Source organism: Rattus norvegicus, chromosome 3 (assembly GCF_036323735.1).
Source record: "Rattus norvegicus strain BN/NHsdMcwi chromosome 3, GRCr8, whole genome shotgun sequence".
NCBI classification, from domain to species: Eukaryota; Metazoa; Chordata; class Mammalia; order Rodentia; family Muridae; genus Rattus; species Rattus norvegicus.
Window position 1 is genome coordinate 98,835,465 of NC_086021.1, and position 16,127 is coordinate 98,851,591.

The 16,127-nt window shown below is 50.3% G+C and overlaps 1 protein-coding gene across 3 annotated transcripts in view; it reads right to left on the reverse strand.

Moving 5' to 3' along the window:
- Cry2 (cryptochrome circadian regulator 2) overlaps positions 1-16,127 on the reverse strand; it is a 29,959-nt gene that overhangs the window by 4,986 nt on the left and 8,846 nt on the right. The window contains exons 1-10 of one of the 3 annotated variants that reach the window (XM_063283037.1): positions 15,567-16,097; positions 15,093-15,235; positions 13,427-13,611; positions 12,725-12,813; positions 6,467-6,607; positions 3,998-4,309; positions 3,637-3,788; positions 3,312-3,514; positions 2,965-3,057; positions 2,001-2,148 (exon numbers count right to left, since the gene is read on the reverse strand). In XM_063283037.1, coding sequence (XP_063139107.1) covers positions 2,003-2,148; positions 2,965-3,057; positions 3,312-3,514; positions 3,637-3,788; positions 3,998-4,309; positions 6,467-6,607; positions 12,725-12,813; positions 13,427-13,611; positions 15,093-15,163 — 1,392 coding nt within the window. In that variant the 5' untranslated portion in view covers positions 15,164-15,235; positions 15,567-16,097 and the 3' untranslated portion in view covers positions 2,001-2,002. Of the gene's footprint in view, positions 1-2,000; positions 2,149-2,964; positions 3,058-3,311; positions 3,515-3,636; positions 3,789-3,997; positions 4,310-6,466; positions 6,608-12,724; positions 12,814-13,426; positions 13,612-13,787; positions 13,896-15,092; positions 15,236-15,566; positions 16,098-16,127 lie in introns of those variants that run through there. The other 2 variants (NM_133405.2, XM_063283038.1) reach the window with 2 other exon arrangements.

Below are 16,127 nucleotides of genomic sequence, written 5' to 3' on the forward strand. Positions count from 1 at the left end.
AATGACTGCTCATTAACAGCAGGATCTCAGTGCTGCAGAGCAGAGCTAAGAGACTGAACTCGGGGAAGGATCACTCAGACCCTTGGCCTCAAGTCCAAGTCACATGACTAGAGATAGGCAGAAGGGGACACATCTTCCCATCCACACAACTGACTGGGCCCACAGCCTCCTTCCTCTCTGTGACCCACCAGTCATGTGATCAAAGTCACTTGGAAGCACATGCAAGGCCTCTCTGAGTCTCCCTCTGCCTGTGTGCTTCTCTCAGTTAGACTTTTCAGATAAAACTTCTGACTTTCTCCTTGACATCCTAGTCTGTGTGCCCCAACAGTAGGGCAGGTGACAAGAGCTACAAAGCATTTCACAGACATGAGGGTTAATATTAGTTGTCATCTTGATTGGATTTGGGAGCAAGGGACTTGTCTCCAAGTGGGTCTGTGTGGACATGCTCTAGAAGGTCTAACTGAAGGGTAGGAGTCTCCCCAGGGCGGTGCCTTACAGCAGTAGCCCAGATATGGAGATCCGAGGGAAAAGCAGGGCTGCTTCTGTCTGACTGAGCTCCTTGCTGCTAAGGGCATCTACTCTGCTGCTGCTGCTGCCATTCTTCACTGACATCAGAACCCAGCTTCTTTGACCAGTACATATGCATATGGAAGACCAGCAGCTCTGCAGGAATTCCTGTCCTTCAGCACCAGCCTGGCAGGAAGTTAACCAAGCAAATTCATTAGCTATCACACTCTGTGCTTAGCACCACAGAGAACATGGCATCTATGGTGGTGGCTCTTCCAGGGACAAGGCAGCACAACCTTGTCCTCCTGCTGGCAATGTCTAGAGGACAAAGCACTAAGTGCCTGCCACCTGGATAAGCACATAAACCAAGACACTGCAGAAGCCCCGCTGAGGGAGGCCCTGAGTGATCAGGACCAGAGAAGACCCAAGCAGTTCCATGGTGGAAAGCACCTCCAATCTACTGATGCAGGTGTCGGGAACAGCCTGACTGGGAGGATGGCGACCTACACTTCTCCAGTGCTGGCCTAGAAACCTTCCTGCCTCGGGAAGGAGGAACAGGGCGGAGGCTGACACTGACACGCCCTCCCTCTCTGTTTGCCTCTTTCCTCTGTGAATGACTGCGGATGCAGAAAGATGAGCTCCAGTGAGAAGAGAAGAGACCCTGCAAGCAGAGGCAGAGACAACTGGGCCCTCTGATCCCCCAAGGCTGGGCTGAGCCCTTTCCTGCCATCTGAACCTCAGTGTCGCCCTCCTGTGGCCTGCCTACAGAACACAGCCTCCCACCACTGCTTCATAGCCTCACATCAGGACCTCATGTTTTGCTCATGTTAAGAGCCAGAAAGGTCAAGGAAACAAAAAGAACAAAACTACCCCCTCTCCCACTTCACCCTTGCCATAAATCAAAGGGTTTCAACTTCTAAATTTATTTCTTCCAAAATAAACCCTTCGTCCTTAAAAACATTTTTTTTCTCCTTTTAAGTTTTAGAGGGTAAACTAGACATGGTGGCTCACATCTGAAATTCCAGCACTCAGGAGTATGAGGCAGGAGGATTGCTACAGGTCCAAAATTATCCTCAACTACCCAGTGAAGCTCTGTCTCAAACAAATAAACGAACCACCCCCTCCCCTCCAATAAAGGTTTAGAGGAGTGGTTCTCAACCTGTGGGCTGTGACCCCTTTGGGCACTGCATATTAGATACCTTGACTCTCAGATGCTTACATGATGAGTCACAACAGGGGCAAACTTACATGTCTGAAGTAGCAATGAGATTAACTCTATGGTTCGGGTCACCACGATGTGAGGAACTGCATTTGAGGGCTGCAGCATTACGAGGTTGAGAACTACTGGTTTAGAAGGTATGAAAGCCAGAATGGTGGGATTTTGAGCTAAAATAGGACCCCCATAAGATTTTGATCTGTTTTGCTGTTTGAACCTCCATCTGGCAAGCGACAGCTTTTTAAACCACAGCCTGCCCCCCTCTGCGCGGACTCACTCTCAGGAGTCCTTGCTTGGTGGCTCCTGGGCAGGCATCTGAGTCACTGTCACTCTAGCCCGCTTGCTCAGTTCTTCACCTGGAGGTTCCTCAGCTGCTTCCAGCTTGCGTTTGGGGGAGGCTGGGCCACTGGACAGTGGTCTGGGGCCTGTGGAGAGTGACCCACACAGAAACAAGTCATGGTTACATACCGCAATGGTCTCGTGCTGTGCAGTGACTGCTCTTGGGGAAGGGAGCCCTGCCCTGACCTCCTTTTCAGCGGTGACCTCACTTGGCTGCAGGAGGAGGCCTGGCCCAGCCTGCTGGCAGTGGGCCAACTTCTGCTGCGCAGATCCCTGGCTCCGGGCCAGAGACTGATGTGGCACAGAGCAGTCCTTGCTCGGAGGGTAAGGCTTTCCTTTGCAGTCCTGGGAAAATCCCAGGGTTTTGGCAACTTTTATGTTGTGGAGCATCCCAAACTGACCAGCACCCTTGCTCTTTCCTGCCGCTTCTCCTGCCCACACCCTGAGCCACCTTCCTCCTCATCTCCCCATTGTTTACTGTTTCTGTGGCAGGCAGTGGGGTTTTGCCTTGCCCTGCTGACTACCTTCAGTGCAGGAAGGCAGGGCAGCCTGTGCCAAAGCTGCCCTGCTCCCCTCATCCCTGATTCTGATCCTTCTGCTCCTAGAGTGGGCTCTGTTCAAGCCTGCTTTTGGGGCCTTCTTGCTACTTCCTTTCGTGGTTCTTATCAAGATGATGCTAAACAGTGCTTAAAGAGGTGCCCTCAGGCTGATCCTAAAGGAGCCCTGTCCCCAGTCCCACATCAAGCACTCAGCGCTACTTCCCTCTAAAATCCTTAGGTGAATGTCCTTACTTGATTGTCTGACTGTGCCTAGGTGGGATATCAACCTCCCCAGCCAAGTGTTCTCTTGGCCTCAGCCCTGAATGACTAATGTGGTGGTGGCACAGGCCACAGACTGGTCACCTGTGTTGCTGATGCTCCCAGCCTGGCTAGAACCAGGCTCTGCCACAGGGTGACTGAGGTCTTCTACACAGGAAGGGACAGATGCCAACAGACCTGGGGGATTAAGTAAAGGGTAGTCAGAACACACACAAGATTAAGAGGGCTGCAAGTCATGGGAGACAAATGAGCCAGGAGCGCAGGACCAGGACACAGTCTCCATCTTTTCCAACATCCCACAGCTGCTTCAGCAGCCCACCCTGGCCCAGCCTGCAGTGTCTACCACGGCCTGGGGGCAGCAAACACCTGCACAAGCTTTCAGGTCAAGCCCTCCCTGGTGAGTGACATGCCAGTGGGGGAGGGGTCCTTACAGAGCCCCCGGTATCGTGACAGCTGTTGGTAGATCTGCTTCATCCGCTCAATGTTGAGCCGACTAGTCTCTGCGTGGTTGACGATGGGCCGTGGGTAGTCCACGCCAATGATGCACTTAGCGGCCTTCTGAACCGACTCGGGAGCATTCCAGGGCTCATAGATATATCGAGAGGGGAAGCCTTTCAGTTTGGGCAGGTATCGCCTGAAACACACATCAGGTAATGTGTCAGCACACTGTGACTCTTCTTTAAAGGGTCTAGGGTACCCCAGTCCAGGAGGAGGCCACAGTGGTCCAGAGTCAAAGAGTCTGGTGTGCATCCTTACCGGATGTAGTCCCCACTGGGGTCCGTGCGTCGGCCAAAGCCCACAGGGCAGTAGCAGTGGAAGAACTGTTGGAAGAAAGCACTGCAGGACAGCCACATCCAGCTGCCTGCATTCACGCTGAAATCTGCATCCAGGAGCAACTCATCAAATACCTAGATGGGGGAAAACCAGCCTCCTTGGAAACCCGACGCCTCTGGTTCTTTCCAAATCTGTAATACCCTCAGGGCGCCAAAGCCTTCTGTTGAGGGCCCAGAGGATGCAGAGGGATCTCCTGGACCCAGGAATCCCACCCCAGCCCCAGCCTACAAGGAGCTGCCCTTGGCTAGGCCTGGTCACAGGGTTCAGGCCAGTTTGCACTCACCCGGACCCCGCTCTCCCAGCTGACCCAGAGGTCCCCTCGGGTGAGGAAGCAGGCCACAGCGTGCCGGGCCAGGTGGTGGATCCAGCCCTCCTGCCTCAGTTGGGTCATGATGGCGTCAATCCAAGGGAAGCCTGTCTTGCCCTCGGCCCACTTGGCCAGGGCTTCGGGGTTGCGGTCCCAGGGGATCTGGATGCAGATGGGGTTCCCCTCCATTCGGTCAAACCTGGGGTTGTTGGTGGCCGCTGTATAGAAGAATTCTCGCCATAGGAGTTGTCCAAATAAGGAGAGGGGGGGTGTGCTGTTCCTCTTCACCTAAGAGGAGGGCACAGTACACAGAGATGAGAGCCTGCCTGGCTCTTAGCACTGTGTCTCCTGCACAGAACAACCTGGAGTGTCTCCCAAGAGCCGTGGCTCCAAATCCCTGAGGTGCATAGAGGGTCGATACTTCAAAGATTCACAGTGTGCAACATGCAGCCCTGCCCTGGGCAACAGGAATGGCTTAAGCGGTGGGTTGGGGGAATAAGTGGTGCCATGGAACTGTCACGGGAACCAAATTCTTCAAGACTACTCTGAATCCTGTGGCTCTACCTTCTAGAAACCTGATGGGATGTTACACATCGTCAGCAACTAAAAACATGAAATCTGAACAGCTAAACAACTCACTGAACCTAGAGAGGGCGAGTGGTGTCTACTTAGCACCTTCCCCTACTAATGAGAGCTCACAGTGCTCTGCACGCTACCAGTTGCAAACCCTCTGGTCTACAATGGTGGCCTGCCTGTAACACACTGGTACAACGTGAATTCAAGACCCACTCCATGAGATGAGGCCATCCCTGACACTGCCCAGGGGCCACGAACCTATAGGAAAACCAAACATTACCATTTTGTTAAAGGAATGTAGCAATAAAATGACTCCCAGTGACATTCAGATAGTCATAGAGTGTCTTGCTCTGCCATCATTAGAAGTTTCCTCTTGCAGTAGATGGGAACAAATACAGGGACCCACAACTGGACAAAGTCAGAGAGTGAGACACTTCAGGATTCTCAGTCCTAAATAGGAATGTCTCCATCAAATCTCTCCCCTCGGCTCAGGGAGCTCTTTGTAAGAGGAGATGAAAAGACTGTAAGAGTCAGAGGGGATGGAAGACAGCGTAGAAACCAGGCCTGCTAGACAGCAGGGCTGAAGCTCAGCGAGCTCACGCAGACTGGCTGCACGCACAGGGCCTGCACAGGTCTAAGTCAGAAGAGATCCCACATCAGAGGAAGTGGACACACCCATCACTAACCCAGAAGCTACTTCCAATTGATAAGTGCTCACAGGGAAATTCACTTTCTCCAATGCAGTCTTTTCGGGTATACACACTGACTTAGGTGGTGAACACAAGGAAACTCAATGGTGCTTTTGGAGGATTTTTTTTTTTGGGTGGTGGGGGTGTCTCATAATACTTTGGCTGGGCTCACCCTTCCTTCCACCCTTCCACCCTTCCACCCTTCCTTCCTTCCTTCCTTCCTTCCTTCCTTCCTTCCTTCATTTAAATCTTGCAGCATGCAGGTCTTTTGCATATATATTATAGTCTTGGTTCTGTGCTTTATGGGACTTCCATGTGTGTGAATGTATGTGCTTATATGTGGGCTTTTTCCTCCTGTTCATTAGTTCTGTCCAGTTCAGGGGTTTTTTTCTTCCTCTTTTTTTGTAGATGTCTGTTTGTATTCTAGTGAGACAGAGAAAGAAAGACTGTGGGCTTGACTGGGTGGAAAGTAGGGAGAATCTAGAAGTAATTGGGGAATGGGGAGCTGTGATCAGAATATACAGTATTAAAAATATTACAAAGTACTAAGTCTGGATTTTGGTTAAATAATGTATAAACAACAGTCCAAGACATGAGTGGATTAGGTTGGACACTGTACAATGATCTCCTCCTCCCCTGATGACCTAGCCACCAAACCTACCAAGCTACCCTATTCCATGAAGCTAATACTGGCTGGGTTGGGGAAAGCAACACTAAATACCAAGGCACCACATGACCTAAGGAGCATCTCTGTGGAATGCTCTGACAGAGCCTGTGGGCTGCGTGGCCCGGTCCTGTATGCAGCCCTTCCAGGCCAGCTCTGGACTTCCCTTTAAACTCCAGTCCCAGCTCCAGTGAGGGCAGCTGAGCCTTTGCTATGACTGCCTCTTGCCTCAACACTCACTTCCCTCCCCAGGTCCCAAGCCTTTCCTTATCAGCTGTTAGTGAGGACACCAGCTCTAAAGCCCCCAAGGCCAGCTTTTTGTCTCCAGAACACAGGAGAAGCTGGGTTCATTCACATTGGTGACTCAGTTGTGCCCAGCTGTCACCTCTAGGAAACAAACCATCTTTGGCTTCTCTGAACTAAGTGTTTCCAGAACTCTCACAACCCAGTCCCAAAGCCAAAGAGAAGGGGCCTTTTCTGGGATGACTGGCACAGTGCATGTTCCCTGCACCTCACCTTTCTGTACAAGTCCCACAGGCGGTAGTAGAAGAGGCGGCAGGAGAGGCAGCCAAAGCGCAGGTAGGGGCTGAGGCCTGTGGGGCTGGCCAGCAAGGAATTGGCATTCATCCGAGGTCTCTCATAGTTGGCAACCCAGGCCTGCAGAAGAGAGGTAACACAAGGTCAGGCCTAGGTGTTGACCTTCATCTATGGTCAAAAAACAAAACCCAAAGAAAGGCCCTAAAGCCAGGCTGGGAGCACTGTGTGCATTCTCCTCTCCTGCCTGACTCTAGGAAGGAGAAATGGCCATGTTCTTGTCTTGACTTCGATGCTCAGTCTGTGGGATGACTATGACTGACTTATTTAGTTCCCCAGCTACTTAGCTATTAAATAAAAGCATTCCCTGTCTCTGGAGAGTAACTGAAGTAGGAAAGAACACTGAGAACACAGAACAAACTCTGTACTAACCTAGGTGGGAAGACACAGTATTCCCAGCTCAGGCACCAGAAGCCCGAGGCTGCCACCACAACAAGGTCTCCGCATCACTGCTAAACAGCCAGGAACACAGCGAACTCTCAATCCATTTCCAAAGACCAACAGAGGCGCTCACTTCTGGGGCCTCTTGTCTTTCATTATTGGTCTTGTTTTCCTCTTCCACAGTTCTGGTACATTGTTCTGCTTCTCAGAGACATCACTCCGAGGAGGATGCTCACTAGACTATAACAATACTCTGAATATCAACTATGCTAACATCTACAAATAGGGTAACTGGGTTCAAAATACTCCTGTGACTCCCTTGGGGTCAGGGCCCTGGTGGGAGTCTCACTTTAGGCTCCAGGCTCCATGCTACCATCTCTGTCCTTGACGCCTTTCCTTCCTGCCCACCTCCCTATCTGACTTCAGTTGTCCTTCCTGTGGCAATTAGGCAAGAGCAGTCTATGAAAAACCTTACCCTTCCTCAGCAGTTGGGGATAACTCCTCAATATTCAGGCACTCAATATCATTGAGAAGCTTTCCCCTCCCCTTCTTCCTCTCTGAATGAACGTGAGGACACAGCCGAGCCAAAGTATGGTAGAGAAGGATTTTATTGTGGATATGAGAGAAAGTTCACCCAGAGGCATCTGGAAGAGTCCAGGCTGAACAGGGCCATGGGAGGAGAAGGGAGGGCAGGGGGAGAGCAAGAGAAGAGGAGAGGACAAGTGGACCAAGAGAGGAGCTGAAGACCAAGAGGCCAAAAGAGAACCAGCCGAAATGGCTAGACTATAACTCTAGCTGAGGGCAGGGAAGCTCAGCCCTGGAGCTGGCAGGTTTATGGTGGGGGCAGAGTGAAAGGTGCTGGGAGGAGCCACAGGTATTGAGTGAGTTGTCCCAGGTTTCTTTGGGACCTGACACTCTCCTCTAACAAGTTCCATGCCAGGAATATGAAATAATGATCTCATTTCTTCTACACTACAAACCAAACAAATGACCAACAAGATGAAGGGCTTGTGATAGCCAGTGGGACTCTCACACTAGGCCCTCTCCTCCACAGCCAACCTGTCTACCCCATCCTCTCACCTCCTCCACTTTCCAGCCATCTGCCTAAGCCTTGCTTGCACTGCACTGACCCCAGGCACTGCTGTCCTTGGATGCTGGGTGCTCTCCCTAGCATCACAGCTGCTCACTCCCCATGTCTGTCTCCAATCCACAGATCTCTCTGGACCACTCATGTGGTCCACCTGGCCAGCTGCTAGTCGCTCTAAGTCAATGGCTCTCACAACCTGTGGGACAACCTTCACAGGGCTCACATATCAGATATTTACATTATGATTCATAACAGTAGCAAAGTTACAGTTATAGAGAAACAACAAAATAATTTCACAGTTGGGGGTCAGCACAGCATGGGATTAAAGGGCCACAACAAGGTTGAGGCAGTCTGCCCTAGGTTCTCTGTAAGTTCCATCTCTTCTCCACCCCTCCAGGGTTCCAGCCCCGGGCTCTGTCCCTGCCCCTCGGCCATCTTTCTGCAGGCACTCTTCTAGTGCACAGCTGCAGCCCAGCTGGTTCCCCCGCATGTGGAACTTGCTCAGTTCCGTAAGATGACTCCTGTGCTGACTCTTCCCAGAGAAGGCAACTCTGTCCACCTCACTGCCATCACCCTTCCCCTTCACCATGTCCTCAATGTTCCACAAAACGTTCTCTGATGTCCTGTCCTTCCACGACTGCTAAGATAAAATCTAGACTGGACTGTGAAGACAGCCTCTCAGTGCACTGTCTGCACAGGGAATGGGGTGCTTGGGCTGCTCAGAGGGCTAAGAAGGACATACAACTCAGAAGCAGGACACCTCTCTCACCTTTCGGACCACAGTTCCTCAAACCAATAGCTGTTTCGAGCCTTGGCAGATGTGGTTCTCTCTGCTTCTCTCCCGTACTTTCTCTCGGCTGCTTAAGTGTCAACAGACACTGCGTACTTCTGCCAGCACATCTCCTTGCTCCCCTGACTCCTACTCCTGCGGTTTCCACCTTTATAAAACATTTTCTTTTCTTTTTCACAGGTGTGCAGGTATGGAGTCCAGGGGAGACACTGGGTGTCTTCCTCTACTGTTTTCTCACTCATTTCCTTGAGCCAAACACCCAGAACTTGGAGCTCATTTGTGTGGTTTTTGGGGGAGGGGTAGGTTGGTGGTTAGACCACCCGAGCAACCTTTCCTATAACAAGTTGCAGGTGTGTAAGATCACAACCGGTGTTCTTTTTTCCTTTTTTGGCAAAAGCTAATTTTCCATCTACATTAAACTATACAACTGTGTATGTGGGTGCCAGAATCTGAACTCAGTCCTGCTTGTGAAATAAACAAATACTTCTACCCCTAAGCCATCTCTCCAGGCCCCATTTTTTTTTTTTTATCTTAAATGAAACTCAGACAGAGACTCACACAAATGTGTAGCTTCATAGATTCTTCAAATTCTGGAAACAGGACCTTGCTAGTCACCCAGTCTGTGCTCAATCTCCTCCTTTCTCCCCCCCACCCCCCGTGACAACAACCTCAGCTTTTATAGTTATTACTTCCTCCATTTTTGAGATGTTTACATTTTTCTGCTTTTGCAAAGTGTGTTTGGAGCAACTTTATTTTTCCACAACTATTCTTGGATTTCTACATACCTGCTTGTCCCCTCTACTACCCAAATGTGCACCCTCAGCTCTACAGCTGAGTCTCAGCAAAGTTTCTTCTAAGCATATAATATATATTTACACACAAACACACACACACACACACACACACACACACACACACACCCACCCTCTGGCACCTCTTCCTTTTCCTTTTGATGTTTCTGTGGAAGGACACAGGGACTGCACTTGTGTGGTGCCTGCACACTCATGTCCAGTTTGACACACCCCTGTCTTATGCATTACCTGTAAGTTAGCTGGTACCAGAGACTGGCCTGAACCTGGGTGTGATCCTTTATGAATTCTATAGTAAGGGACATATGAGACTTGACTGTCTCTGAGGGTGGCCACAGTCATTACACCTGTGTCATCCTTGAGTCTGCAAATCATGGTCGCTCCAATTCTACTATCCTTTTTTTTTTTTTTTTCATTTAATAATCAGAATACTGGAGCTGGAGAGATGGCTCAGCATTACAGTCACTTACTATTCTTTCATCCCACCCAGAATCTCTCTTCTGGATTCTGTAGGCTCCAGGCACACATGTGTTACATATATATAGATGTTGGCAAACAGACATATAGAATTAAAATAAGTAAATCTTATTTGAAGACTCAGAATGTCAATACATGCCTGGCAGTGGTGGCAGATGCCTTTAATCCCAGCACTCTGGAGACAGAGGCAGGAGGATCTCTATGAGTTCAAAGCCAGCCTGGTCTACAGAGTTCCAGGACAGGTAGGAATAAACAGAGGAATCTTGTCTTGCAGGGATGGGGTGGTGGGGTGGGGTGGGGTGGGGTGGGGTGGGGTGGGATATCAGTACAGGATCCCAGAGGTAAAGGGCATATAATATAATCTGCCTCCCTTTTTGGTAAGAGCACCAAGTGTTTTAAAGGAGCACCTTCTCTACTCTCAGTTCTAGTGGGCAAGGAAGATCCATGCCTACATTCTGACTCTAGAAGTGGGCTCAGATGCCAATGTGGTCATGGAAAACAGTCCATCCCTGGCCACAGTGACCCAGCCAGGGAAGGGCACAGGACTCAAGCCAAGCCAATGAAAACATTTCTTTGGACTTTTACTGACGCTTTTGAAAAAGAGGCATCCCCTTGCTCTGGTTAGCTATACAGACAGAAGACAGATAGGCTATGCCGACTACTTCACCACTGCTAAGGGAAGCAGAGTCCCTTGAGAGTGGACTTGCAGAGTAGAGCGAAGTCAGGGCATGAGGGTACCTACTGCAACACTTTTGGGGCACTGGGATCTTGCTATGCCCCAAAGCCTTTAGACTTCTAGTTACATTGGTTTGAAAACTCTCCCTTTCAAAGGGCAACTGAAGTACAACACTTGATTGATAATTAATCCTGATGCTCTCTGCTCCTGCAACCCTGACCTGCTGCTTTCCTAACCCTTAGGCTATCTGTAACTAAACAGAAAGTGCTTCTCCATGTCTGTCCAGACCATCAGTCTTTCTAGCTCCTACAACATTCTGATGATATAAACTGCTGCTCTCTTCAGGTTTTAAGAACCAAAGAAGGTTCATTTCTTCCATCCAAAACCTCTCGTTCTCCCTAGTGAGTGGAGGATGGGGTGGCATCCAGGGGTGGGTGGAAAATGGGCTCCTGGTTTAGTGATTTGAGGGGCAGTCCCCTACAAATACTGTTAAGGTATCACTGAGAACTGGTGTAGCTCTGTCTCCTCATGAGTCCTGCCCCTACTATCACTGCCTTTGTCACTCCATCCCTACTTCTGACCAAACATCTCTCTCCAGCCTACAAATCATTGGGTGGTGACAGCGTTTTGTTTTTTCCTTTCATCTGGTGCTAGGATGGAATGATGGTTTTGAGCATGGCTGCAGAACAGTCTACCATCAAGCCTTGTGCAGAGCCCTTGGTGGACACATGAAGCTGTCCCTCATGGCTTTTGATGTGGTCACAGGAAGCTGGTCTCTCACAGCTGCTGACTCTTTTTTTTTTTTTGGTTCTTTTTTTCAGAGCTGGGGACCGAACCCAGGGCCTTGCACTTCCTAGGCAAGCGCTCTACCACTGAGCTAAATCCCCAACCCCACAGCTGCTGACTCTTGACCTTATCTTTTATTGGAGGAACTTGTTTTAGCCTCACCTGAGAGAACCATCTGGATGGGAATATTAAGTCTGCTGAGCTGAGGGAGGTTGAGGCTGTCACCATAGCCTCAAATGCTGGCTGGCCCCTCCTGAGGCTGGGAAAGCATTTTCCTTAGCAGGCTACCTTGGGCCCTTGATCTATTACTATTACCTAGCTACAGGCAAAAATACCTTGTCACTTGAGTGGGGACAGAAAAAGCTGTGCTTTTAAGGGACAGACTACAGAGAGACTACAGGGTCAGGGAGTTTGGAAGCAGGAGTCCTCAAGTCTGTGGAATCTGCTCTGATTCTCTGGTCATGAGGGGTCAGGACCCCAGACATTGTGGAATAGTGCCTCTGGGCCTTAGCCTCTTTCTCCCTCTTGCTGACTCCCACTGCACAGAAGGTTGGCCATTTGCTCTCTGGGTCAAAGCAAATGGAAAATAAAGCCATGGAGGAAACAAAAAAAGACAGGAGGGGCCATCTGACCCCAATAACTGACCCAATGGGCTTTACCAACTCAACAGTGGTATTGCTTCCTTTGAGACAGTTTCACTCTGTAGCCCACTCTGGCCTGGAACTTAAAGCAATCCTTCTGCCTTAGCTCTTCAATGCTGGGATTACAGGCATCATCAAGTCTGGTTGGATAACTGTTTAGTAAGCAAAAGCTATCCACAGAAAAAAGTTAATCTGGCGCTAACTGTGTGATCACGTGGAACTGTGCCTCCCTACACTGCTAACCAATGGTGTGACCTCAGGCAGGTTACTCAACCTCTCTAAGCCTAGCTAGGTTTGTGATCTGTCAGATGGGGAGCCTAATACCTGCCTGCTGGGCAGATGAAGGGAGGTAATACAATCAGGCACTGAAGCCAGCAGCCAGCACAGGGATAGACTCCTAACTGGGAGGTGCTGTTAGTCTTGCCATTAGGAAGTTTTTAGTTTTCAACCACTCAGAGATAAGAGACTCTAAGGGACATGAATCTGACCTACATCCCCTGCTGGGCACCTACAGTTCAGAAACAGGGCCATACCTTCCGTTCCAAGTGCTTATCCAGGCGGGCCAGAGCTTCTGTCTCTCCTCCTTGCCAAACAGCTGGGCCAAGTCCTTCTGTGGGGAATCCTACAAAGGAACAGTAGGCTGTAGCATTGTAGGTCAGGTCACCTCAGAAACAGCTCAGTAAACACAATTATAAAAATCTTAATTTCCACTATTCAGACTGATCTGTTCTTTAAATGGAACCACAGAACTTGGACTTGGTTCTATGAGGACTGAGAAAACCCTAAAAGTGAAGAAGGCTAGCTTTATTCAGACCAGAAGATGGTCTGGGCAAGAGGAGGGAGGCAGGAGGGTGGACTGGATACCCAAAGACAGGATTAGTTATCCTAGTGAAAAAGCCCACTGACCAGCACGGGACAGTGCCTCTACTGTTGGAGAGAGGGAACTACACAAAGAGGCTCCAGCTAGAAACAGCAGCCTGGCAGGGCACAGGCAGTTCACAGGTCATGGGGGTGGGTGGGTGGATAACAGCAATCTTTTCTGGTTTTTCTTTTCCCTTTCAAGACAAGGTCTCATGTAGTCCAGGGTGGCCTGTTTCTCCTGACTGTCTCCCAGTTCAAAGATTACAGGCATGTGCCACTAGGCCAGTATTTTCTAACTTTTGACAAGGAAACAGGAAGGCCACATTCCCCACAGGAAGCAGCTGCCTGTGTGGTGTGCTGCAGGACATACTCACCCAGTTCCTCTAAGGAAGGCACGCCATAGGTGTCATCATGGTTCTCCTGGATCTCAGCTCTGCAGTTCTCCATATGCTGGCTGCTCACAGCCCCCACTGGCTTCTTGGGCAGCTCCATACGGCTGATGAGAGCCTGAAAGCGCTTGTAGGTAAGGGGTGGTTTCTGCCCATTCAGTTCGATGATTCTGGGGAGCCCAAAGCACATCTGAAGTCATTCCTGAGGCCCTTTATTTTGGGGTCCCTGAGCACCCAAAAAAGAGCCCAAGTCTCAAGAAGCTCTGAGGGTCGCTCTCCTCATCACCTCACTGTCCCACCCCTGAGTAGAAAGGGGGGCGCAGGGGAGGCTGCATCTCCATTTTACCGAGAGGGAAAATGAAGCCCAGAGAGCTGGAACAGGAGCCTCAGGTTATGGAGCAAGGCAGGGTCAGAGCTGGGACTCAATTCCAGGTTCCCTGGTGTCCACGTAGAGCCGCCTAGAGACAGAGACTGACCGTATCTCTCTAATCAGACAAAAAAATCCCCCATGGGCCTCTGGGCACCTATTTGACCACACAGGGCTTCTCTCTACCCCATTTTGAGCCTCTGAGGGATGTAACATACTCCTTTCTTGGAGGACCACTGTCCTGTTAGCCCTGTTCACCAGAGCAGAGATGGCTAGTGCTCCCTAAGTCAGGGTCTGGGGCTATAGTAAACAGCAACAGCATAAAGAGTGCTGCAGCGTGCCAAGTACTGTTCACAAACGAGAAGGGAGGGCATGAGGGCCGAAGAGGAGGGCTCACGGCTTCTGCAAGGATAAATGAATGGTTTATAGCCAGATTCCTGGGCTCTTGCTGGCCGAGAAGGAGCTTATGCAAGGCCTGCCTGTCCAGGTGAGTTCATTTCCCTCCCGGTTTGCTCTCCCTGTGCTGCCCCCATTAGCCCAGATAGGAGCTGGCTGCTGCCTCTGCAGTCCCTTCTCTCCTCTGGCACGTGGCAGGGGAAGGGCTCCACACCAAGCCTCTCCTCCTGATGGCTTGGCTCACATGCATGGCTGTGTGACCCAGCCTCCTGGCAGCCAGCCCTTGGTTGGGGAGGAGGGCAGAGAGCAGCAGCAGCTACAGAAGGGTGACATCTCCAGTAGGGAAGGGAAAATAGAAGCACAGAGCCTTGCCATTGGGGAAGGAGGCTCTGCTGTAGTTGCCAGCACCCTGCAGGGGTCTCTAGAGCCCTCAAACAGTATCAGAATACATGGCCCGGAAACCCAGATAGGCAGAGCAGACCTGGGAATCATTCTAGGAGTAGAAACTAGGTCTGAGAGAACAGAGGCCTGCTGAGAGGAGTGACAGATGGGGTCTGCCAAGGTTATGATTCTGTAGTTTGGGAGCACAATGGGGGTGGGGAGCTCAATGAGCCAATGACAGATCTATGAAGACTTGTGTAGATACAGATCCTCCCTGCTTCCACAACTTGGGCCTACGCAAGCCTCTTTGTTATCTAAACTAGGTAACCTCTTGGTGATTTTTTTTAGCCCCCAACTCTGGCCCATGATTGTCCAGTTTTTAGAAAATACCAAACCTCATGAGCCAGTTAGCCCTCTTGCTGAACTGGTCCAAGTCACTTAGGAGGATCCCAATTCACCAATCCTCAGGAAGGGCAACCTTACCGAGAGCCCCCATGTCTTTCTTACCTGTCTAAGTCATAAAGGGTGTGAGAGTTCTCAGTCACCACCTCCACACCCGCCTCCTTGGCCATCTTCATAATGGCTGCATCCCGTTCTTTCCCAAAGGGTTCGGAGTCATATTCAAAGGTCAAGCGGGTCACCCCCCATTCCTGTGTGGAAATAATCTGTTATGCTTGGCTCAAGAAGAGAGACCCTGGCACTCAGCTTCTCTCTGAGAGTGAGCAGGGCTAATCTTGAGCTAGGTTAGAATAGGTACAGAACAAAGAAAGGGCCTTGGACAATAGTTTAAATTGGAAAGCAAAGAGCCCAAGGCTCAGGAAGTGTGGAGCTGGCAGCCAGGAGGGTGAGGCCATCGACCCTGCTGTGGTGGAGTCAAAAGAAAGGCCCTGTGCATTCACTGTGGCCTTGAGGTGGGAGAATGAGGCTATAAATACAATGTTCCCAGGGGAGCCCCCAGCCCACAGAGAAGCACTGACTCACAGTCAAAATGGGGTGCAGGGGGTGGGGAGGCAGTCTGACACACACACTCCCGCCTGCTCTGCAGCTTTTCCCAGGCCTCCTCAGACTCTACAAACTTGTGGCCTAGTTTTCCTGGCAGACTTGTGCTATGTAAAGTGTCTTAATGGTTTCCACAGCAACACTCCCTAGGCCAGAAGAAACCGAGCTAATGGCTGTCAGAGCTGGAGAAGGAGGAGCTATTCTGAGTCCAGAGAAAACAAACTGGAGGGGCTACAGGTTGTGAAAAGGGAAATTTTTTTCTGAGCTTTTAAGTCACTTCGGGTAGGAATAACCCAGTCTCCTAGCAACACTAGGAGAAAGTGGACCTGGTGAAAGCTATCTAGACAAGCCATAGAAAGCCCTATAGCATGGAACTAGCAAGAAGGAAACAATCTAACCAGCCTCTGGTCATAGTCCCTTAAAGCTTTGAGCCACTGGTCACTATCCTAACTCAGGCCTGCCCAGGGGAGTGAGTCCTTAGCAGGGTGAATATCCAGCTCATCTAAGTCCGAATATACTATATATTTACTTAGCCCTTACGAT